Source organism: Leguminivora glycinivorella, chromosome 27 (genome assembly GCF_023078275.1).
Source record: "Leguminivora glycinivorella isolate SPB_JAAS2020 chromosome 27, LegGlyc_1.1, whole genome shotgun sequence".
NCBI lineage: Eukaryota > Metazoa > Arthropoda > Insecta > Lepidoptera > Tortricidae > Leguminivora > Leguminivora glycinivorella.
In genome coordinates this window covers 4295233-4321758 of record NC_062997.1, presented here as the reverse complement: position 1 = coordinate 4321758, position 26526 = coordinate 4295233, and the positions used below count along the sequence as shown (strand labels likewise).

Sequence of the window (26526 nt, the reverse complement as noted above, 5' to 3'; positions counted from 1 at the left end):
AACTAACTAAAAATGTAAGTTGGTAAATAAAAGTAGGTTTTTATAGAACAAACAACACGTGTCTTAATAAAATCGATTATATTTTTTGCTTAAGCGAGTTATTTCACGTTTAGACGCAAAAAATGTAAATAAACACGCGGAAAACGTAAACATTGACTATGTTGTGCAAAAAACCGGTTTAAATTATTTGCAAGAAAATAACAATTCCAGGAAAATCTATCTAGACTATAACAATAGTATTTCTTGCATCAAAAAGTTCAATTTAAGTTTTTGCTCAAAAATTTTAAACGCTAAAGCTTTTGTCACTTTTTTCTTGACTCTGACTTTGACCTTCAAGGTTTAAGGTCGTAGCTTTATGTATGTTTTGCCAAAAACTCAAGGTTAAATATAGTCAAGGTTAAAGATACATAGAGGAAAAAGTAAGGGAAGAGTTGTAACGCCATGCATCAGTAAATGCGGGTTATTTGTATAGACATATTTAAGTGACATCTAGCGACAATCACGCGTCAAATAGCGTGAATGCTGTCTGTGTGTGTTTGTCTGTGGCATCGTAGCTCCCGAACGTACGAACCGATTTAGATTTTTTTTTTGTTTGAAAGCTGAATTAGTCGGGAGTGTTCTTAGCCATGTTTCGTGAAAATCGGTTTCACTATGTCGGGGGGTATTTTCAAAATTTTAATTTTGTGGTTAGAACCATGCGTATATTACTATATGCAGAACAGGCAATGTCGGCATCTGCCAGCGCGAAAGCGGGCTTGTGTTCTCAAGAATCTCAAGGCTACATGATTTTTCCTTAATATTGATCGGAAAAAAACACTTGTTCATAACATAACGTCGAACTATAGGTATCGGAGTGCGGTTTGAGTGGTAATCGTTCGTAAGTCAATACAAACAACTGCGTATAAGGAGTGTACTACTACTAGATGCGGACAAAATGCTAATAGTTATTTGTTATACAAGGGGGCAAAGTTGTATTTTAACGCCGAGTGTGGAATTGAAAAACGAGCAAGTGAAAGGATTCTATAGTTGAACCACGAGCGAAGCGAGTGGTTCGAGAATAGAATCCTGAACTTGCGAGTTTTTTAACACACGAGAAGTAAAATACAGTTGCACCCGAGTGGAACACAAAACTTTTCCCCTCACTATAGCGAGGAAACTACAACGCAAAAAATGCGTTTATCACTGCTTCCAGTAGTTCCACAGGTGGTAAATCATCTTTATTACTAGATTCACCTACTTTTATCAATTTTAAAACAGTAAATTTGACTTTATTCAATGTCAAATTACTTTACCCACTAGTGGATAAAATGCGTTTTTACCCGCTGGTATTGAAGGACAAAACACGTGTTTCCGAGCTAGTGAGTTGAAAAATATATATACCCGACTTTATTGCTCATAGCTTGCCAAATAACCTAACCACAAAATTAAAGTTTTGACAAACCCCCGACCGCGACATAGTAGACCGATTTTCATGAAACATGGCTAAGAACACTCCCGATTAATCCGTCCACTATTTCGGGTCGGGGTTTTTGTTAATTTTAATTTCGAGATTATAATTTTTAGTTTTGTTTTTAACCCCCGACGTAAAAACGACGGGGTGTTATAAGTTTGACGTCTCTGTCTGTCTGTGTGTCTGTCTGTCTGTCTGTCTGTATGTCTGTGTGTCTGTCTGTGGCATCGTAGCTCCCGAACGGATGAACCGATTTAGATTTCCTTTTTTTTTAACCCCCGACGCAAAAACGAAGGGGTGTTATAAGTTTGACGTGTCTGTCTGTCTGTCTGTCCGTCTGTCTGTCTGTCTGTCTGTCTGTCTGTCTGTCTGTCTGTCTGTCTGTCTGTCTGTTTGTCTGTCTGTGTGTGTGTCTGTCTGTGGCATCGTAGCTCCCGAACCGATGAACCGATTTAGATTTAGTTTTTTTTGTCTGAAAGCTGAGTTAGTCGGGAGTGTTCTTAGCCATGTTTCATGAAAATCGGTCCACTATGTCGCGGTCGGGGGTTTTTCAAAATTTTAATTTTTGTCTGAAAGCTGAGTTAGTCGGGAGTGTTCTTAGCCATGTTTCATGAAAATCGGTCCACTATTTCGCGGTCGGGGTTTTTTTTTAAATTTGAATTTTGTGGTTATTATTTTTTAGTTTTTTTTTTAAATATCTTATCTTTGAAATGTCTTTTTAGCGGCGGCCTGTCAAACTTCCTGTACTACGTGGCGCTACCAGACGACCTGTCGAAAGCCAAGCTGCGTGAGTCGGTGTCAGTCGAGGACCCCGGCCTTGTGGGGGGTATGATGAGCAAGTCGTTTTCGAGCGAGGAACCTAAAAAGGTAGGGAAATCTCCCTTTTCTAGCCTATTCTTCTGTCCCACTGCTGGGAAAAGGCCTCTTCTTCTGTCACCCGTCACGATTTGCCGCCTGCTCCGGTTAGCCTCTGCAAAATGCGTCGAAGTCATCCCGCCATCTTTTATTTCCTTTATTCCCTCAAATTTCCCTTATTACTTAAAAAAAAAATAAAATGCATGAAATTAAATTAGACACCAAAATGGTTTCATCAAGATTCAAGATCGTTAAGAAGAACCTAAAAGGGTAGATTTTCGTATATTAATGGACTTTTTATTAGACTAAATTAGTTACTTTCGCTTGCACTGTTACCCCATAACAGTATGCCATAGACATATGGGATGAGTGTAAGCATAATAGACATCAGCATAGCAAATGTCTGTCAGATACTGTGTTATGTCGATTTCCAATCCCAGTATACCCTTAGGCTTAGAATAAATTTAAAAGTGGAAAATGTCTGCCTTGGGTGAGACTTGAACTCACGGCCTCTGGATCGATACTCCAGCGCTCTGCCAACTGAGCCACCAAGACTTCAACCAAGCCAGCGAAATTTTCCACCACTTAGGTCAATGGGACCCGTAGATCGATTGCAGACGTTTCTGCTAATCAGAAGTTAAAATCCAGTATACCCTGTACTATATCTAACTCTTGGAGAAACAATAAGTCTAGTCTAGAAATCGGGTCCTCTTTAACCCCCGACGCAAAAACGACGGGGTGTTATAAGTTTGACGTGTCTGTCTGTGGCATCGTAGCTCCCGAACGGATGAACCGATTTGAATTTAGTTTTTTTTGTCTGAAAGCTGAGTAAGTCGGGAGTGTTCTTAGCCATGTTTCATGAAAATCGGTCCACTATGACGCGGTTGGGGGTTTTTTCAAAATTTTAATTTTGTGGTTAGGTTTTTCACCTGCAATGATATTTGAACATTATGAAAGTAGAAAACTGTTAACATTTTCTATCTGTACTTGTATAATTTCGTACAAATATTGTGCCCTAACTAATAGTTATTTGTTAAAATTTTAACTTCTGATTAGCAGAAACGTCTGCAATCGATGCCATTAGGCTTAGAATAAATTTAAAAGTGGAAAATGTCTGCCTTGGGTGAGACTTGAACTCACGGCCTCTGAGTTATTTGTTATACAAGGGGGCAAAGTTGTATTTTAACGCCGAGTGTGGAATTGAAAAACGAGCAAGTGAAAGGATTCTATAGTTGAACCACGAGCGAAGCGAGTGGTTCGAGAATAGAATCCTGAACTTGCGATTTTTTTAACACACGAGAAGTAAAATACATTTGCACCCGAGTGTAACACAAAACTTTTCCCCTCACTACAGCGAGGAAACTACAATGCAAAAAATGCTTTTATCACTGCTTCCAGTAGTTCCACAGGTGGTAAATCATCTTTATTACTAGTTTCACATACTTTTATCAATTTTAAAGCAGTTAATTTGACTTTATTCAAGGTCAAATTACTTTACCCACTAGTGGATAAAATGCGTTTTTACCCGCTGGTATTAAAGGACAAAACACGTGTTTCCGAGCTAGTGAGGGGAAAATGTACATATTGTTATCATAAAACTAATCTTAGCGAAGCTTCTAGCGGCATTATTTTGTGCTACCTATTATTTACAATAAGATTAAAACGAGACTGTGTTCATAACCGAATGCACAAACTTTCACGATATTATTTCGTTTTATTATAACAGCGTATTTTTGGTCACATTTTAAGACTAAAATTTCATATAGACTTTTCTAGATTTCATCTAGTTTCAGAGTTATTGCCAATTAAAAAAAAAACATTTCCGTATTGTTACTCAGTACAAAAGGTCTTCTTAACGGCGCTGATGCGCAATTGTGGAGCATAGACTCACAGTCGTCATTGATAGATGTCAAAATGGGACAAGAAAAACTTAAAAAAAAATGTTTTTAGAAAAAGAAATTAAGAAACTCATTTTAATTGCCAACTTTATGGATAAAATTTACTTTTTATGTGAAAATACGTTCAAAAAAGTAAAAAAAAACACAAAAACATTTTTTTCTTTTGGCCTCCGAAACGCGTGGTTCAAGTTCCTCGCGAGCACCTTGTAATGTCTCTATCGCTATTGGCGCCACAGAGCCAGACTACATTTATGTGGCGTTTCGGTGGCGTTTCGCGCGGTGGCGTTTCGCGTCGCAGAAACGCCATTTGGCTACGGGGACTGACCCCTCAGCCGAATGGCATTTCTCCGACGCGAAACGAAAACGAAACGCCGCGAAAGGTAGTCTGGCTCTGTCGCGCCAATACGCAAGAGCGATAGAGATAGATATCTACTAGGGATTCGTTTCGTGAGCGTTTGTGCCATTCGGCTACGCACCCTGATATTATTTACTAACGGTATCTGATTGTATAATGTATATACCTCTATTTACTTTACGCTACACGAGTGGAATGAATTTATGGATGATGCGGCGTACATGACTGATAAGAACAATAATATAATGAATGTTAGTTACCTTTACTTGCTAAGCCCCGACGCAAAAACGTCTGTCTGTCTGTCGAGGGTTTACTGGTGAAACTGGTGAAACCCGATATTATTATTATGAGCGTATTGTGTCCCACTGCTGGGCAAAGGCCTCCCCCTTCTTTCTCCACTCCTCTCGATCTTGAGCTACAACTGGCCAGTTTGTCAAAAAGGAGTCCCAAGTTATCCCGCCATCGCCAGCGAGGTCTGCCGGATCCTCTGTTCGACTCATGGGGCTCCCATTCCGTGGCTATCTTGACCCACAAGTCATTCGGCATACGGCAGACATGTCCAGTCCAGTCCCACTTTAAGTTGGCCGTTTTTCCCCGAAACCCGATAAATCGAGCTAATTTGTCCTTGAAGTAACGACATGGTGGAAATTGCACGTAGTTGGAATTTCAAATACCAGTTTTCTCTACTTATCGGGTTTCACCAGTAAACCCTCGCTGTGGCATCGTAGCTCCCGAACGGATGAACCGATTTAGTTTTTTTTGTTTGAAAGCTGAATTAGTCGTGAGTGTTCTTAGCCATGTTTCATGAAAATCGGTCCACCATGTCGGGGGTTTTTTTTTCAAAATTAATTATCACTGAAAATGCGTGCATGCGCGGATCCAGGGGGGGTCATGGGGGTCATGGGTCCCCCCCCGGAGCCTAAGTTGGCCATACAAATAGACCACGTGACCCCCCCCTGGGGCACCGGGCCTTTACCACGTGACACCCCCCTGGGCACGAAGCTGGATCCGCGTTTGAATGCGTGCCATGTTATGATCAGTGAATATTAGTACTAAAACTGTAAAACATGGAAATAACCTAACCACATAAACATTTTGAAAAAACCCTTGATATACCGACATATATACATATATAGACCGACAGACAGACAAACAAGTCAAACTTATAACACCCCGTCGGAAAAATCGAGTATAGCCTAGTTTCCTACTAGTCAAATCAGCTTCTTTTTAAGAACTTTCAAAACGATTTGCTAATATACAATTACTTCGAAATACTGAGGAGTGATGTCACGGTCAATTCATTTACTTTATATCTTTCTCTTTGACTTATTAAATAGAAATTATGTTTAAACATAACTACTGTCCATATTGTTCTTTTAATTATGTGGTGCTTTGTTTCGTGCACTGCATAAAATATTTTAAGTATAGGAAACTAGCCTATTATTGAACTAAAATTCCTCAATCACAACCACAAAATTAAAATTTTGAAAAAACCCCCGACCGCGACCTAGTGGACATGGCTAAGAACACTCCCGACTAACTCAGCTTTCAGACAAAAAAAAACTAAATCAAAATCGGTTCATCCATTCGAGAGCTACGATGCCACAGACAGACACACACACAGACAGACAGACAGACAGACAAACAGACAGACAGACAGACAGACATACACACAGACAGATACGTCAAACTTGTAACACCCCTTCGTTTTTGCGTCGGGGGTTAAAAACAGTGGTTCCATTTTAGCATTTTTGCTTCTGTTGCCGCTTCGATTTGAAAAACCCAGAAGTAAATAAAAAAACGTTTTTTTTTTGTTGACAGGTTCTGCTGCGGATATACGGACAAGTCCACGGTCCCCGGGCCATGGACGCCATAGTGACTGAATCTGTCATTTTCACACTGCTATCGGAGCGGCGGCTCGGGCCGAAACTGTACGGGGTGTTCTCTGGAGGCAGGATTGAGGAGTATATTCCTGTGAGTATCATCAGGGCTACGTCACTCGCTAGCAGTTGCCTCCAGGCAAAGAGGATCTAGTTTTTAACCCCCGACGCAAAAACGACTGTCTGTCTTTTTGTCTGTCTGTCTGTGGCACCGTAGCTCTAGAACGGATGAACTGATTTTGATTTAGTTTGTTTTTGTCTGAAAGCTGAGTTAGTCGGGAGTGTTCTTAGCCATGTTTCATGAAAATCGGTCCACTGTGTCGCGGTCGGGGGTTTTTTCAAGTGACGGACTAAACAGAATGCCATTTCTTTTATGTATGTATAGTCTAGAGCCAATTTGGCCACAAGTCGTCTCCTTCACGATTTTCGTCGACATCTCTTCTAAATACCTAAAACAGGTATGGATATGTTCCTCGTTCTCTCCAGATTACGAATCGACCTGTTTTAGTTTAAGGAGGGGGGGACGGGTCGAGAAAAAGGGGGGAAAGATGACGACCGACCATCATAGATATTTATTCACATCTCGAGTCCTATGGCACCAATCTGTTCGTGCGATGTGTCATTTGAAAGCTTATTAAACCTACTTTAATTGTTTTCCAATAACTATGCTCATAAAAGTAACCGTTTAGGAAATATTTGAAAATATATGTTTTTTTATCGCGCATGAATTGCACAAGTACTAGTAAAAAATGCGTCTAACTCAATAAACAATAACTTTACCGCAATTGATGTTATTATAAAATTTTCGCGTCTATTCATGCTCTTTCTAAAAATATAAGTTTCATTGGTATATGATAATATATAACCATATAATTAAGAATTTTGTTTGGCAGGGGTTATCCTCCAGGTCGCATAAACGGGCGCTGACCGTAGTAAAGTATTCAATATTTTTGAGGTCTTATTTTACGGATCCATATGTGAGAGGTATCGTTTGAAAGATAATTAAACCTACTATAATTGTTTACACATAACTATAGTATTAAAAGTAGCTGTTTACATAATATTTGAAAATATGTGTTTTTTATCGAGCATGAATCGCACAAGTACTGGTAAAAAATGCTTCTAAGTCAATAAACAATAACGTTACCGCAATTGATGTTATTATAAAATTTACGCGACTATTCATGAGCTTTCTAAAAATATAAGTTTTATTGGTAAGTGATAATATAACCATTAAATTACGAATTTTGTTTCGTAGTGGTCACTCCGCTGGTCGCATAAAAATGAGCGCTGACCGTAGTAAAGTATTCAATATTTTTAAGTTCTTATTTTACGGATCCATATGTAAGAGGTATCATTTGAAAGAAAATTAAACCTACTATAATTATTTTTGAATAACTATAGTTATTAAGGTAGCTGTTTACAAAATATTTGAAAACATGAGTTTTTTTTTCGAGCACGAGTTGCACATATACAGATAAAAAATGCTTCTAACTTAATAAACCATAACTTTACCGCAATTAATGTTATTATAAAATTTACGCGAAATTTCATGCGCTTTCTAAAAATATAAGTTTTATTGGTGTATGATAATATATGACCAAGTAATTACGAATTTGGTTTAGCAGGTGTCACTGCGCCCTGTCACGATATTGGGTGCTGACTGACGTCGCCAAATTTTCTACGTTACTCAGATCCTATTTTACTGATAAATTTGTGAGAGGTATCATTTGAAAGCATATTATGCGTACTATCTTTATTTCTAATATTTCAAGTCGAAACTGTAGAAGTTTACAAAATATTTGATTAGTAATATGTGTATTTTACTGTGCATGAATAGCATTGGCATTGATAAGACACGCTTCTAGCTCAATAAATTATAGTTTTCCGCAATTGAAATAATAACAAAATAAACGGAAAATGTATGACTTACACAAAAAATAAGTTTGGTTTGTATTGCATAAACAATTTATTTGAATTTGTTCAGCTCACCTACTGCGCACCATCATATAAATGGATGTCCACCGTCGTTGCCTTTTTTCATGATTTTTCAGATTTTATTTCACTAATCGTATATTCATAATAAATATAATCTATCACGTATCGAATTTACTTATATACTTAATTGATCAGTAAAATAAAATCTGTAAAATGATGAAGAAATTAAGGCAACGGCGGGGGACATCCGTTTATATGACGATTGACCGTGCGCAGTGGGTATGGTGGACAAATTAACATTAATTGTTTAAGCAAATCTAACAAAACTCATTTTTTGTAAAGGCCATACATTTTGCGGTTCATTTCGTTATTATATCAATTGCGGAAAAATATAATTTATTGAGCTAGAAGCATGTTTCACTCGTATCAGTGCGAATGCTATTCATATACAGTAAAAATACACATATTGTCAAATATTTTGTAAACTTCTACAATTACGACTAAAATTATTAAAAAGTAACGATAGTACGCATAATATGCTTTCAAATGATACCTCTCACAAATTGATCGCTAAAATAGGATCTGAGAAATACATAAAATTAGGCGACGGTTAGCACCTATTTACGTCACGGGGGTGCAGTGACACCTGCTAAACCAAATTCGTAATTACTTGGTTGTATAATATCATACATCAATAAAACTTATATTTTTAGAAAGCATATGAAATGTCCTGTAAATCTTATCATAACATTATTTGCGGTAAAGTTATTGTTTATTGGTCATGCACCAAGATACAATCTTAAAAATTATGAAAACGGCAACGAAAATGGTCATCCATGTATATGACGGTGCGCAGTGAGTATGATGGATAAATTAACATTAATTCTTTATGCAATACTGACAAAACTTATTATTTGAAAAGGTCATACATTTCGCCGTTTATTTTGTTATTATATCAATTGCGGAAAAAATATAATTCATTGAGCTAGAAGCATGTTTTACTCACATCGGTTCCAATGCATATTTTCAAATATTTTGTTAGCTATACTACAGTTACAACTAAAATTATTGAGAACCAATGATAGTACGCATAATATGCTTTCAAAGATTCCTGTTAAATAAAATAGTATCTGAAAAATATAGAAAATTTGGCGACGGTCAGCATCCATACGTGGCCGGGCGCTGTGGCCCCTACTTAACCATATTTGTAATTACTTGGTTATATAATATCATACACCAATAAAACTTATGTTATTAGAAAGCACACGAAATTCCGCGTAAATCTTATACTAACATCAATTCCGGAAAGTTGTTGTTTATTGATTAAGAAGCCTTTTTTACCAGTAGGTACTTGTGCGACTCATGGTCTATAAAACACATATTTTCAAATATTTTCTAAACAGCTACCTTTATGATTATAGTTATTTATAAAAAAATATAGTAGGTTTAATTAGCTTTGAAACGATACCTCTCGCATATGGATCCGTAAAATAGGACCTCAAAAATATTGAATACTTTACTACGGTCAGCGCCCATTTCTGCGACCGGGCAGAGTGACTCCTGCTAAACCAAATTCGTAATTACATGGTTATATATTATCATATACCAATGAAACTTATATTTTTAGAAAGAGCATGAATAGACGCGAAAATTTTATAATAACATCAATTGCGGTAAAGTTATTGTTTATTGAGTTAGACGCATTTTTTCTAGTACTTGTGCAATTAATGCGCGATAAAAAAACACATATTTTCAAATATTTCGTAAACGGTTACTTTTATGAGTATAGTTATTTAAAAACAATTAAAGTAGGTTTAATAAGCTTTCAAACGACACCTTGCACGAACAGATTGGTGCCATAGGACTCGAGATGTGAATAAATATCTATGATGGTCGGCCGCCATCTTTCTCCCCCTTTTTCTCAACCCGTCCCCCCCTCCTTAAACTAAAACAGGTCAATTCGTAATCTGGAGATAACGAGGAACACATCCATACCTGTTTTAGGTATTTAGAAGAGATGTCGACGACTTTTTGTAAAAGAGGTCGTTTGGTCCCTGACTAGTAGTAGTCAACCCAATTTTGCCCTTTTGTAAAACTATTGTTTCTCTTACAGGCCCGACCCCTTCTTACAAAAGAGCTATCTGAGCCGGCTCTCTCCATGAAAATAGCTGAAAAAATGGCCGCCATACATTCCATGGACATCCCTCTGTCGAAGGAACCCAACTGGCTTTGGAAGACCATGGGGAAATGGATCAAGACTGCTAAAGAAGAGAGACTCACGGGGACTGGCAAGGTAAGGTCAAAGCTTAATAAAGAGTACTATCGTACAGTATGGCCACTACCTGCTTCCCGCTGAAAGTTCCGCCCACCCCCTCTCGGTTACCTTACAGTTACCGCCTGCCAAGAACGCGACCAGTCGACCTGTCATATCTCACTCATACAAGCATGGTACATGAACGCGCCTCTCATATATTTGTTCGCCATTATCCGAGGTGTTGGTTACGAATTTAGGGGCAAACACAAAAAACTTGTAGCAACGCCATCTGACGGTGAGTAGCGACACTAGGTCGTGACTGGTAACACTATTGTGTGCGACATACACTATAAAAACTACCGTTACCCAGTTTGCGTGTGGAACAGCGACATCTTTTAGGAAATTTGTACAACAACGCGCCTTTTTTTTCAACCAGATCCTCTAGCCATGATAAGAATAAAAAATATCACGAAAAATGTATGTAATTTAAGTAACCGTTTTGGGGTGGGGCTGTTCTCCATACAATAGGTGTCACTTTCCGCGACGATTGCGCTTTTTAGTGATGTATTCTTAAGCGAAAATTTTCAAACTTGTATCAAAAACATAGAGAAATAAGTATTCGAAGAGTTTTAACTCCATTCATCAGTAAATGCGAGTAATTTTTATATTGTCATAGTTATAGTGACATCTAGCGACAATCACGCGTCAAATAGCGTGAATTATCAGTACCACTACTTGATACTAGGTGTCAATAGTGTCTCGTTTGCCAAGGATTTAGTATTAGAACAGTTTACAACTTATATTACAAGCAGAAGGAATTGATGACAGCATACTGATTAATACTATTGTAATATTAGCTAAAAAATTAAAATTTTGAAAAAACCCCCGACCGCGACATATTAGACCGATTTTCATGAAACATGGCTAAGAACACTCCCGATTAACTCATCTTTCAGACAAAAAAAACTAAATCTAAATCGGTTCATCCGTTTGGGAGCTACGATGCCACAGACAGACACACACACAGACAGACACGTCAAACTTATAACACCCCGTCGTTTTTGCGTCGGGGGTTAAAAATTGGTGAGCATTAGACTCTTCGTTCGTCGCGACATCTATAGACAAGTAGCAGTACTGATAATTTACGCTAGATGACGCGTGATTGTCGCTAGATGTCACTATAACGCTCACTACAACTCTTCCCTTACTTATTCCTCCATGATCAAAAATAACTGTTTATTTACAGAACGAAGAAGAAAACAACATAATCAAGCGACTCAAAGCGGTGGATTTCGAGAAAGAAGTAGAGTGGCTCAAGAAATTTCTGGCGACCGTCGATTCTCCCGTAGTGTTCTGTCACAACGATTTGCAGGAAGGTAAGTACATTCTTCACATTTTTTAACCCCCGACGCAAAAACGAAGGGGTGTTATAAGTTTGACGTGTCTGTCTGTCTGTCTGTCCGTCTGTCTGTCTGTCTGTCTGTCTGTGTGTGTGTCTGTCTGTGGCATCGTAGCTCCCGAACGGATGTACCGATTTTGATTTAGTTTTTTTTTGTCTGAAAGCTGAGTTAGTCGGGAGTGTTCTTAGCCATGTTTCATGAAAATCGGTCCACTATGTCGCGGTCGGGGGTTTTTTCAGAATTTTAATTTTTAATTATGAATAGGTTTACTCTTGACCACAGACTAGCCAAAGGCAAAGACGTGGCCTACGATGGAGTGAGCTCGCCCAGAAGATGCCTGTTCACCCTTGATTTGAAGGTTGCCGGGTTATATATATAAACTCATACATACAATACATACATTCACACCTGTTCCCAAAGGGGTCGTTCAAGTATTACGTAAGCAGATTTAGACCCATAAAACCCTCGCTTTCGACGAGTAAAGGCGGGGTTGCTTCTTTGAAAAAGATCCTCGGAAATGGATCGAAACATGTCGAGCGTTACGTGAATAACCGGCTTAAACTATTTTAGATTTAGACCCATACACACACATATAAACAAAGCAAAGACCCCCCTCCGATCCCTACAGTGCTTACATAATACCTACTTGAACGGCCTCAAAAGCAGTAGGCAGAGCCTTACCCCCTTATTCATAAACTTTCACTAAAATTATCAAGCCGATAAAGTTCGTTTGTCCTTTTCCGACGTATTGGTCTGATAGAAAGGGACAAACGAACTTTTCCCCTCACTAGCTCGGAAACACGTGTTTTGTCCTTTAATACCAGTGAGTAAAAACGCATTTTATCCACTAGTGAGTAAAGTGATTTGACCTTGAATTAAGTCAAATTAACTGCTTTAAAATTGATAAAAGTAGTTGAATCTAGTAATAAAGATGATTTACCACCTGTGGAACTATTGGAAGCAGTGATAAACGCAGTTTTTGCGTTGTAGTTTCCTCGCTATAGCGAGGGGAAAAGTTTTGTGTTACATTCGGGTGCAAATGTATTTTACTTCTCGTGTGTTAAAAAACTCGCAAGTTCAGGATTCTATTCTCGAACCACTTGCTTCGCTCGTGGTTCAACTATAGAATCCTTTCACTTGCTCGTTTTTCAATTCCACACTCGGCGTTAAAATACAACTTTGCCCCCTTGTATAACAAATAACTATTATCGGCTTGATAACTTTAGAGAACGTTTATGAATAAGGGGGTTAGCAATTGACAACGTTTCAAAATTTTCAATGTCCCTAAATCGAAAACCATTTCGAGATATACGCTTGTAGATCACATAAATCATTTTTTTAATTTTTTTTCCGCATTTTTAGTATAAAAAATCTTAAAAATAGTTTAAAGGGGAAGTGACGTCAAATAACTGATTTAGAGCTGCCAGTATAACAAAAAAATCTTCCAGTTGAGATGTCATTTGAGTTTGAGAGTGACTTATCACAGTTCGTAGCAAAGATATTAAAAAAATCATGGCTTAGTCTATGATTCGTAGTCATTCACTAGTGGTTGACAGTGACACTTGACAGTCAGACATACCGGACTGTTTAAGCTGACTGTTAAAACTTTTTTTTTTAGGAATGATTTTGTCGTTTTCTTAGATGTATGAAACAACACATGTGACGTCACGAAGCTGTGTCTTGACGTTTGTAACTTACGCTCTTTCTGCTCGAAGTAGTAATAAAAAGGGAATTTCTCATTAAAATAGCAGTTTTTGGAAAAATAAAAAAATACGTGTATCTTTTAGTATTGAGTTCTTTCAAACCAAACAATAAAAAGTAGTACTCAAAAATATGAAATGTTGTCAATTAAACAATGCAAGGTTGGAAGAAAACGAAATTGTGACATTGCAGTAACAGGTTGATCTTGCCAGCGGAATCAACTTTTTCTTACCTGTTATTGCCATGGTTACGGTCCCCTGAGTCACGCTGGTTTTATGCAAAACTAGCTATTGCCCGCTTCGCTTGCGTTAGAAAGAGACAAAATGTAGCCTATGTCATGCTCCATCCTTTCAACTATCTCCACCTAAAAAATCACGCCAATTCGTCGCTCCGTTTTGCCGTAAAAGATGGACAAACAAACAGACACACACACTTTCCCATTTATAATATTAGTATGGATTTTGCCACTGAAATTATGCAAGCATGCATGTAGTCCATGTTTGTAGGTGGCAAAATTAAGGAAAGGGCTTGTTAACACCAGAGTAACCACAAAATTAAAATTTTGAAAAACCCCCGACTGCGACATAGTAGACCGATTTTCATGAAACATGGCTAAGAACACTCCCGACTAACTCAGCTTTCAGACAAAAAAAAAACTAAATCCAAATCGGTTTATCCGTTCGGGAGCTACGATGCCACAGACAGACACACACGCAGACAGACAGACAAACAGACAGACAGATAGACAGACAGACGGACAGACAGACAGACAGACACGTCAAACTTATAACACCCCTTCGTTTTTGCGTCGGGGGTTAAAAATACAGGTTTGCATAGTTTAAATAGCATAATTTTGCATAAAACCAGCGTGACTCAGGGGACCGTAACCATGGCAATAACAGGCAAGAAACAGCACCCTAGCGCATCTCCCTCAAAGCTTAGAATTAAATTAAAAGAGGAAAATTCTTATCTCGTGTCACAGTATAATAAAGAGTACTATCGTACAGTATGGCCACTCCCGCTCCCCTCTGCAAGTGCCGTCCACCCCCTCCCGGTTACCTCACAGTTACCGCCTGTCAAAAACGCGAACAGTCGACCTGTCATATTTCACTCATACAAGCATAGTACGCGTTCACCTACACGAGCATAGACTGTGTGCTAGCAACGGTCCTCTTTCATATATTTGATCGCCAGTATCCGAGGTGTGCTCGTGTTTAGTTAGATACATACACATTATACACAATAATCAATCTGAAATCACAAGCGTATCTTATCTGGCATTTACAAGGATTTCTGTCACAACACGTGGAAAGATAACAAATAAGTAAACTATACCTGAACACTATTATAACCATAGAGGAATAAATAACGAAAGAGCTGTAACTCCATACATCAGTAAATGCAAGTTATTTGTAGTGACATCTAACGTCATCCACGCGTCAACTAGCGTAAATTATCAGCAACTTGTCAATAGATGTCGCGACGAACAAAAAGTCTAATGCTCAACAATTTTTCAGCTCAATGTGGATCAGGTCAGATTTCGAGGGGGTAGTTTTATCGCAAAAAAGCTTTTCTTCCAAACTTTCTGTTGACTCAGACTCAGATCCATCAAAAATTAAAATCGGTCGCCGAAATATGTATAACCACAAATTTAAAATTTTGAAAAAATCCCCGATCGCGACATAGTAGACCGATTTTCATGAAACATGGCTAAGAACACTCCCGACTAACTCAGCTTTCAGACAAAAAAAAAAAACTAAATCTAACTCGGTTGTACGATGCCACAGACAGACACACACACAGACAGACAGACACGTCAAACTTATAACACCCCGTCGTTTTTGCGTCGGGGTTAAAAAATATCTACGCGTTAAACTAACCAAAATTGTATAATTCCAGGTAATATCTTAATGCTAGAAGACGTACACACAGACGAAGAACCAACATATAGACTCCACTCATATCAAGAGGACAGCCCCAGAAAATCCTTCGACCCACTCTCTCAATACGAAGACGCGAACACAATCGACTCAGAGTCGAGCCATCTCTCCGACTCAGGCGAGCCGAAGCTAGTACTCATAGACTTTGAGTATTGCGCCTACAACCATAGGGGTTTCGATGTCGCCAACCATTTCCAAGAGTGGGGATACGATTATACGAATCCTGAGCATCCGTATTATTATGAGAATCAAGAGAATTGTCCCAATTTGGAGCAAAAGGTTGGTGTCTTCTTTTAGTGACTGGTGTTAACCGGTTTTTATGAGGAAACCGGTTATTTTTAAAAGTAGTTTTTCTGTTATTTTTCCGGATTAAAAATTATGACAAGGTAAATATAGATAAGCGTGTCATAAGGGGCAGTTTGGCCTTTTTAAACAATAGGGAACTTGACTGCATAGTTAAAATAAAATGTTTTTTACCATGCACGAAATAAGGCATCAGATACGAAAAACATGGACAGAAGTTATTTTTCAATCAAATTTCTATTTAATAAGTCAGGTAGAAATATATAAAGTAACTGAGTTGACCGTGACGTCACTCAATTCGATTTCATATAAATTCCATATTAGCAAGTCGTTCAAATTCGTTTTGACAGTTCTTAAAAAGAAGCTGATTTGACTAGGAGGCAAGTAGCCTATAGTCAGTGTTTAATTATTGTGCAAAAAGCTTTTTCTTCGTATTTTTACGCAAAACGTTCGTATTTGTCATGCTAGTTCAGTCAATGTCAGTACGTCTTGTACTGAGACTGACTGAAGTATCATGACACGCTCGTACGTTTCTGTAAAAATACGAACTAAATTCTTTTCGCAATACATTTGTACTACTAAATTAATAGTGATATAACCAAACCACAAAATTAAAATGTTGAAAAACCCCCGACCGCGACATAGTGGGCCGATTTTCATGAAACATGGCTAAGAACACTCCCGTCTAACTCAGCTTTGAAACAAAAAAAAAACTAAATCCAAATCGGTTCGTCCGTTCGGGAGCTACGATGCCACAGACAGACAGACACGTCAAACCGTCGTTTTTGCGTCGGGGGTTGAAAAGTCTTTTCAAAGAATACCGTGGGGTCCCAGCGCGAACAAGTTATTCACAGAAATCGCGAAGCGTCTGGTTGAGGTAACTGGTGACCGAAGAGCTGGCGACTTCCTCGCACAACGTATCAGCATTGCGACACAGCGAGGAAATGTCGCCAGTATCCCTGATACAATGCCTCAAGGGCCTGTTTTAGACAGCTAGCTTTTATGTTTTAGTCTTGTTTCTTATATAATTATGTAAATATGTTAGTTGTAAATAAAGATTTTATCGTGAGTAGGAAATGGCAAAAGTCTGAACTTGCAAAAACTGTGACATTGAGTGAAATGGTCAAATCTGAAGGCCAGACACTTTCGTCCCTATGCTAGACACAGCGAATGATATTCCGCTTTGTGTGGTAGCACAGCACAGCGGATATCGTCTCGCTCGAATCTAGAGCAGAGCCCAAACTGGGGTAGTACCTCCGCCTTACAGAAGACCGCAGCCAAATAGCTCTAGACCCTACTCATAGTGTTGTGTTCCTGCCGGTGAGTAAGGCTGCCAGAGCTCAACGAGGGTGCGGTGTGCTGATGACGGGAGGACTTACGGAACTAACTTGTTCCGTCTATTGTCCTTTGAGTCGTCGACAACCCGAACCCCCCTTAGAACTTATACACTCCTTTTTGCTGTGTACTTAACACAGCAAAAGGGAATGTACAAGTTTCTAATGGGGTGGCAACGCGCATGTGACACTGTTTGAGTTGCAGGCGTCCATAGGTTACGGTGACCGCTTTACATCAGGCGGGCCGTATGCTTGTTTGCCGCCGACGTAGTATAACAAAAAAAAAGACACTTTTGACACACTTATCCGTATTGACCTTAATTGTTTTTTTTTTGTTTTAAATAGTGTTGTTCTGATTATAACCGGTTACCTCAATAAACCGGTTTTTATATATTTTATTCTACTTTTTAAGTTCCAGAATTTAGATTATCACAATAAGGTTCGTATTGATCATAATACATCTATATAAATGAATGGTTTTCAATTGTTTATAATTTAAATACCTGCATCAAAATAATCCAAAAAACAAAAATGTTGGTTCCCTTTACTACGTTTTCTTTCAATTTTTATACAAAAAACACTCACTATATATCATCTATATTATGCCTACACATAAATATTTCAAATGCATAGTTACAAGTCAACATTAAGTTTAAAAAAACATTTGAAAACTGTTCAGATTTCATACAAAATTTCATTTATTTAGAACAAAAGAAAATATTTAAGAAGCTACTGGTTGCGGCAACACCCAAAAATTCTTATAATTTTAATTCGAAGTTATTTTTTAAACCGATTATTGAAAACCGAATAACCGGTTAACCGGTTACGGTTGTTTGCCTATATTTATGACTTAAATTCTTTAAATACCACATTATCCTGACTTACTTGTTTGTGATCCCTGCAACTATTATTTTCGTACTTCAATACACGAATGACAAATATATACTAAATGTACAGTGACCTGCAAAAGTGCTTGATGAATTTATCAGTTAATTCATTCATAATTTCTCCATGCAATTTCGCATCTCACTGTACTTTCCTTTTGTATTTATTGTTTTATCAAATTAGATGTAGAATATTATGTGCGTTTTATTAAAAAAACAAATACAATCCCCTAAGTGCGTTTTCAGTAGGAAGAATTTCTAAGGCCAAAATCAAAGATGGCGGCTTAAATATATGAAATATCGGTCCGACATCCGATATCGGATCGGATAATGTGAAAACGCACTAATGCTGTGCTTTTACATTCGTATTTTTTGATTATTTGATTGTAACTTTCGTCAAAGATAACCGTAACCGATTACCGGTTATTATTCGGTCATATCCGTAAACGAAACCGGTTATGAAGTTTGTGTAGTTATTGCATTTCTCGAATTGAAACTATGCTAATAATCTATTCAACTGGGTCTTGTATTACAAACCCTGTAGTCAAGATCGCCATATCTTCACTACTTTTAAAAAATCTCGTATCTCACGCTGTTCCTCAAAGTTAAAACGCAGTAAGTCTATATGCATTCCATACATACTTACTACAATTTTCTCTTCATTGACAGACGAAGATACAAGTTTTTTTTAAAGTAGTGACGATATGTATGATTTGTATACCTACCTAGATATTTATTTAGCACGAACGAAGTGACACTAGTGACTTCCTTCCGATATTCAGTCCATCAATAACTAACATTATGTATAATATGTCCTTAATTATTATAATTATGTCATTAATTATTGCCGTGGCACTGGATCTTGAGTAGTTTCATGTGCTCTGCCTACCCCGTTTAGGGAATATAGGCTTGAATTTAGGTGTATATAATAACATTAATGCTTTATACAAATGTCACATGTTTGAAAATAAATGGACAAAAATAATAAAACGAACCATATTTTAATAGTTTACATAAGATATTGTTTACAGTAAGAAAGGGTTTTATTCAAGATTTTAGAGGTTTTTATTTTTATTCAAGATTTTAGGGTAATTAAATACCTTACGTAAGGCTATTTTATCGATAAAATGACTGTCGATGTTTTTTTATGTTTGTCACGTTTCGTGCCCTTACAACTTGACGTTTCAGTGAACAAAGAAAAATATCGGTACTAGAGAAAAGGATATAATGATTTGATTTTTGAAAGTTTGATAATGATTTGCTTTTCGAAAGTTTATCAATAAATGTTGCCACAATCAAAAATCTGTATTTTGGGGGGAACCTGCCACTACGCAGCTTGTGTGTTTATGCTTCATTTTTAGACCCTGCTCTATGGTGTGCCATAGACAACTCGGCTGAGGACCACGACGTTACGGTATTTCAAAATGGCGCCGCCACCGAGCGAAAAAAAGTATATTTTGAAACGAGTGTCGGTTTTCTAAATTTTTTGTTCGATGTTCGCGTCTATTCTCTAGCGTCCCGAAGTCCAATGAAATACAAATTATTATTAAAAGAGTCAGTGTAGCTTTTGTCATAGATTAAATATAAGAAGACTAGCTTTTGCCCGCGGCTTCGCTCGCGTTAGAAAGAGACAAAAAGTAGCACAGATGTCATATATACCATAGATCAAGCAAACGTATCTACTTAGCGTGTCAAATGAACTCAGTGAAATCCACTGAGTTGTCCGTCTTTACTCGCAGCTTGCAGCTTTCGGGCGTCAATTTTTGTAAGTTAAAGTCAACCAAAACATAAAAAATGCCTCGTTACGTGATATTCAATTGCAACAACACAAAAATTATGAACAATCAAGAGCCTGAGACATATTTAAAATTACAGGCAAGAATCAACTTCAGTACAAAATTTGACACGCTCGGCCCCTATACAAATATATGAATTTGTTTCTTCTATCTAAATTAAGTTCTGTGAAAAGTAGCCTATGTCACTCTCCATCCCTTCAACTATCTCCACTTAATAAATCACGTCAATTCATCGTTCCGTTTTGCCGTGAAAGACGGACAAACAAACAGACACACACACACTTTCCCATTTATAATATTAGTATGGATCATACCATCCCATACATTAAAATGCGACCGCCTAAGAACAAGCAAGCCATTTTTGCAAGACATTTTTTTTGTGGCGCCATCTATGTGTGGTGTAGTGTATGCGCGTTCTTAGGCGGTCGCATTTTATTGTATGTGATGGTAATTGGTATTATGGTCTTCTTATATTTAATCTATGCTTTTGTTTAGTTCGAATTTAAAACAAAGGAGTTCTATTTCGTGTAAGGAAAATTTCACCTTTTTTTTTTTCAATGTTTTCAATATTTTCAGTTGAAGTTTTAGTGAATTTAATACATAATGAAAATTGTACAAAGAATTGTCTTTCGTGAAGCTTCGCTGAAGATGATATGAAAGAGAAATAAATGCGAACATTCTTGGTGTTACATGAAAAAGATTTCGCGCAACAACTTCGATACAATCTAACCCTTATCTTGGTTGCTTTCCTGGTTTCATTTCAATCTAAAAAAAAACAATCAAATCAGGGACATCAAGCAAGATTTCTAAAAAGTGAAACTGGTTAATTCAGAGATTAACAAATTTCTTTGTACGGAGCACCTTCACAGATACGTTGACGGGAAAAGGGTTTAATAAGTTCGTTGACCGGTATTAAGTTTTTAAACCGGTAACCATATAATTTAACCGTTTTTGTGGTCTAGGTTTTTTTTTAATAATTCACGAAAATTTACTAACTTGATTTCCTAAAATACTAAATACTTTTGAGACATTAAATAATTTTGTACTGCGAAATCTTTTTTGTAACACCGTGCTTATATATTTTTCGGCTTAACGATCATGATTAGAAAAAATGTATATACGTACCTATTATATTAATATTAAACTAAGTGATCCTTAATATTATAAAAATAAAAAAAAGGTTTATGTACATTTATAGATAAAAGTAAACCTTTTCTCTAAAAAAATATGTGGTTATTCTCTACTCAAAAACTCGGGGACTAAAAAATACTCGTCCCCGTGATTCTGAGCTGTAAGTAATGTAAAAAATAATTGTCCGAAAAAAATCTTCACATGTAAAAAAAAAAACTATGGATTTTTGTTTGATATTTGTACAAATTATTTTCAATAATTATGCTCTGTTTTAACGACTTTTTAACTATAAGTTTAATATTTATGGAAAGAAAAGTACACATACTAAGTATTCTAAGATATTTAAAAACTCCCTTAATTTATAGATACCTATTGATCAGCAGTTCTCAAAAAGTTTGTACATAAGCCACGTCAGCAAAAATTAATTAATCCTATTTTGTTACCAACATTTACTAATATAAGTCGACTTTCGTGAGATATATACAGGATGATTGTTACAATTAAGAAAATATAGATACTAGAGAACCTTAATGACGAAATAAAACTTACTAAAATCTCAATTCATCAAAAAAAATCTTGGTAACAAAATAGGAATTAAAAAAAAAACAAATTTAACTTTTTCCTTAATTTTTTAGAAACTTTTGAGAACTACTGTGATAAAAAGATATTTGAATCATAATTTGTCTCTTTAATTTTTTTTTCAATTATAAACTTTAATATAATTAAGTTCTAGCGAGTCAGAATCTTAAGAGTCCCATAGATCCCAAGAAAAATACCTATCTCCTTGTCAAAACCCTAAAACCCATCGAATTTCCACAGGAAATATTCATCCGCGAATATCTAAAGCACTACAATTACTACGTGAATGACTCGAAGGATTCAACGCCATCTATCGACGACGTCAACCATCTACTCAACGAAGTCGACGCGTTTACAATCGCGACGCACCTCTTGTGGTGTCTATGGTCCATAGTCAACGCTAGTAAGAGCCAAATCCCCTTCGGTTACTGGGTAAGATTATTTTTTATTCGTGTTCATATCTATCGTACAGTATGGTCACTCCCGCTCCCCGCTGAAAGCGCCCCCCACCCGCTCTCGTCTCACAGTTATCGCCTGTCAACGCGACCAGTCGACCTGTCTTATCTCACTCACACAAGCATGGTACGCGTTCACCTACACGAGCTTAGACTGCGTGCGTAGGAACGCGCTTCTTTCATATATTTGGTCGCCATTGTCCGAGATATGTCTAACTACTACACGATTCAACGCCATCTATCGACGAACGTCAACCATCTACTCAACGAGGTCGACGCGTTTACGTAAATTATCAGTACGGCTACTTGTCAATAGATGTCTCGACGAAATTTTTATATTTGTACCTGACTTATTAAATAGAAATTTGATTTAAAAATAACTTCTGTCCATGTTTTTCTTATAACTATCTGATGCTTTATTTCGTGCATGGTATAGAATATTTTATTTTAACTTTATAATATTTTATGAGACACTGTTGACACCTAGTGTCGAGTAGTGGTACTGATAACTGACGCTAGTTGACGCGTGGATGACGCTAGATGTCACTACAAATTGAATTTACTGATGTATGGAGTTACAACTCTTCCCTTAATAGGTTACTAGACTCATAGAATTTGGCACAAGAAATGGTTATTTCCTGTAGTATTTGACATAAAAAACCAATGTTTATAGATTTTGGGTACTAAAAGTGTATGGTGGCTACGTATTTTCGAGTAAAAATGTGTGTAATATTTTTTTTTACTATGGCCAGCGAAAACGCTGTCAGACATGTAGTGACGTCACAGAACCTAACTTCATGTCGAGTCAATCACTGACATGATGAACTGTATGCCTCATACTTAAATGTTAGAAAATTTTGTGTTTAATTCGATTTACGTCAGACAACCTATAGATTAACATGGCTAGTATTGGTTTTGCCCGATTAAGTGAAAATTACTTTGTTTTTTTGTTTGCGGTTTTCAAGTCGTAATAAAATATGATACTATTTCTTTGGGTTAATTGGACAGTAATGAATAATATAAAATAGACTTTAAAAAAGGGCCAAGTAGCCTATTAATCCTCTATGGTAGAATAGAGAATTTCGGGATATTAAATTTGACGACCGGTCTGGCTCAGTCGGTAGTGACCCGAGTTCGAATCCCGGTAAGGGCATTTATTTGTGTGATGAGCACAATATTTGTTCCTGAGTCATGGATGTTTTTCTATGTAATAATGATTTAAAATGTATATCGTTGTCTGAGTACCCACAACACAAGCCGTGGGCCTCAGTCAATCTGTGTAAGAATGTCCTATCATATTTATTTATATTTAAATGAATATTATTTGTATTTCCAGGAATTTGCCCTGACCCGACTAGAATCCTACATGCGTATGAAACAGGAAGTGAAGAAGGACAAATTTGGAGCGCAGAAGAGAAAAATATGCGAAGTAGACATATGAGTGCAGTGTGACGCGCTCTCGGTCGAATCCTTGGACGTTTGACATGAACATAAACTTTTTTACAAAAATCATGGAAAACATGAACTTTCAGACTCTTGGGACACCGGCCCAATCCCTGCCAACTGAGCTACTGAGACTTACTTTTCCATTAATATTTTCTTCCCTCGATATGTATATAATGTAATTTTCAGTGCAGATGGTGCTTTTTTTTTACGCAGTAGTGCGAGAAGTGGTTCGATAAATTTCAGGTCGAAACTCCGGATGGCGATCTGTACTGGAAAACTTCGTACGATACACCCTTAACCCTCGGGTTAGCCCCATAGTGCTTAGTCGATTTCGAAAAATCTACCAAACTGAAATTAACACTATTAAACATTCTATGATGTCGCTTATGAAATCTATATATCTATCTATCTATTCAGTAAAAAGTACTACAAATTTCATATGCGCCATACTCATACTCATACTCAACAAGCAAGATCGAGCAAACTCATCTACTTAGCGTGCCAAGCGAGCACATTCAAGTCTAGATAGTCCGTCCCTACTCACAGCTTTCGCGTGTAAATTTTTGTAGTTGGAAGTTATAAATAATGTGACAGACATACAGATAGGCAGACTGAGCGGCACCATTGGTATATTTTTCAAAATCTTCTGTTATAATCGGTATTTTAAGGTACTGAAAAAAACGTAATCAATAAATTATTGGTACATTTGGCAACTATCCACAACTTTTATCGATTATCCAACCAAATAAAAAACCAAGCGGATCTGTCACTGACCTGTTTATCCTCTTTATTTGGTCGTCTAATGTTTTCGTTTGTGAATATGCACGGGAAAACGTCCCACTTTGTCGATAGCTATAAAGCCGATTTGTCAGTTTATTCATAGAAAGATACAAGTAAACCTCGCCTTAATGGTAACCGACAAAATTGGGACGTTTTCTCACACTCACATGTACTCTCAAATATCTTAAGTCTTTTGATGGTAGATTTTGTGTACATTTATTGAAATACCTAAAGATACTATAGATGTAAGGGCATTTTCAGAAATTGAGACCCAAAATTAGTGACAGTTTTTAACAAAAAATAACACAATGTCCATTTTGTGACGACAAATTAAGAATAAAAATTGTCTAAAAACAAACTTTTTTCATTTTATAAACGTAAGATTATTGCTTATAGTTTATGCAAAGAGGATCGAGTATTATAGAGAATTACTGTCGAAGTAAAATGTGTAATCACAGTGTATAGACTGCCATCTCTTGACACAGACTTGAAACTTTTGAACCTCAGTTTTGACAATTTGGCCCATATTCTTAGCTTGATATGTTTTAAAATGTCAAATATTAGTATTAGCGCCATCTAGCTGAGCGTACCCCAAAGGTGTAATGCCATCTAGGCCACCGTACCTTTTTCTGTATGGTACTGAGGTACGTTTTTTAGACTTTATTAGTCTATACGGAGTTATATATGTATTTGGTTTATGTAATTAACACGAAAGCAACATGTTCATTGAAATTTCATGCTTAATTGTCGTAACAAAACTGACATCGAGTTAATTTTTGGTAACAATTTTCACTAATTTTGGGTCCCAATTTTTGAAATGCCCATGTTACTGTGAATAGTGAAAAGAATGAATGCGAATTTTGCTAGTTTTTAGTATAGATATATAAATGAACAAGCTTTTAATTAAACATTCTTATTAAAATAATCAGTTATAATAATTTCATGTGCTTCGTTTTAATATAAAAATCAAGTATTATTTCGAATATCTGATAAATATAAAATAGAAAATTAGATTAAGTGGGCACAAAATATACGAATGTTATGTAATATACGTTTGAAAAGTTTTTTTTTCTGACAGATATAATTTATTATGCTGTGAAAATTAAATATAGGTATAGGTTTTTTTTAATGTCTTGCCGAAATTAGTAGTGTTAAGAACAGTCATATTTTAGTGTTTTTACTTTGGATATTATTTGTGAAAAAATGTATTCTTAGTTTGAAATTATTTCCAAAGCTATGTTATATTATATTTTACTTACGAAATCATAAGTATGTGTTATTCTTATTTCAATTGTATGATGTAAATTTGTGTTGTGCGATTTTTACCAGCATGGGAGAGTTAACTATTGAAATATTATTTTTAGGCTAAATTGTCCAAATGTGAGTGTGCACGGGAAAACGTCCCACTTTGTCGATTGCTATAAAGCCGCTTTGTCAGTTTATTTTTTTTTTATTTAAGAAAGAAACAAACGGTCTTTTACAAAAATATTAGTACATAGTATTTCTAAAATCTAAACCTGGAGTTTCATTTATGTTTTATTCATATAAAGATACAAGTAACTCTCGCCTTAATGGTAACCGACAAAGTGGGACGTTTTACTAGACACACTCACAAATAAAGTCTGGTTCATTTATAGACAAAAATTAAGTTCCTTTATGTATGTGGTTCCAATTTTTAATTATTTTCCATACAAAAAGTGTTTAAACGGACTTAATATTTTTGTGTGTAAAATAAGGAATGTGATCTTAGTGCGTAAGTATTGAGTAAGTACGGAAATGCTTGTAAAATCGCGTTTTAGAAAAGGGACACAGTACAAACGTTTTGTAATTTTCCTAAATTGAAAAAAAAAAGTATGTTTGTAAATACTAAAATCATAAAACAATGTACTATTAAATGTTTTAACTCAAAATAACATAACCACAAAATTAAAATTTTGAAAAAGCCCCCGACATAATGGACCGATTTTGATGAAACATGGCTAAGAACACTCCCAACTAACTCAGCTTTCAAAAAAAAAAAAAAACGAAATCTAAATTTGTTCATCAATTCGGGAGCTACGATGCCACAGATGGACACAAACACAGACAGACAGGCCCCGTCGTTTTTGCGTCGGGGGTTAAAAAAACGGCACTCTATTAGAAAAATA

General features: G+C 36.6%; 1 protein-coding gene across 5 annotated transcripts in view; it reads left to right on the top strand.

The window, feature by feature from the left end:
- The window catches only part of LOC125240330 (choline/ethanolamine kinase), a 38602-nt gene extending 14946 nt beyond the window's left edge, over nt 1–23656 (top strand). For 3 of the 5 annotated variants that reach the window (XM_048148218.1, XM_048148217.1, XM_048148220.1), the window contains 7 exons: nt 2173–2317; nt 6380–6532; nt 10490–10669; nt 11877–12006; nt 15631–15950; nt 21939–22130; nt 23490–23656. In XM_048148218.1, coding sequence (XP_048004175.1) covers nt 2173–2317; nt 6380–6532; nt 10490–10669; nt 11877–12006; nt 15631–15950; nt 21939–22130; nt 23490–23594 — 1225 coding nt within the window. In that variant the 3' untranslated portion in view covers nt 23595–23656. Of the gene's footprint in view, nt 1–2172; nt 2318–6379; nt 6533–10489; nt 10670–11876; nt 12007–15630; nt 15951–19553; nt 19815–21938; nt 22131–23489 lie in introns of those variants that run through there. The other 2 variants (XR_007178605.1, XM_048148219.1) reach the window with 2 other exon arrangements.
- The last annotated feature ends 2870 nt before the right edge of the window (nt 23657–26526 follow it).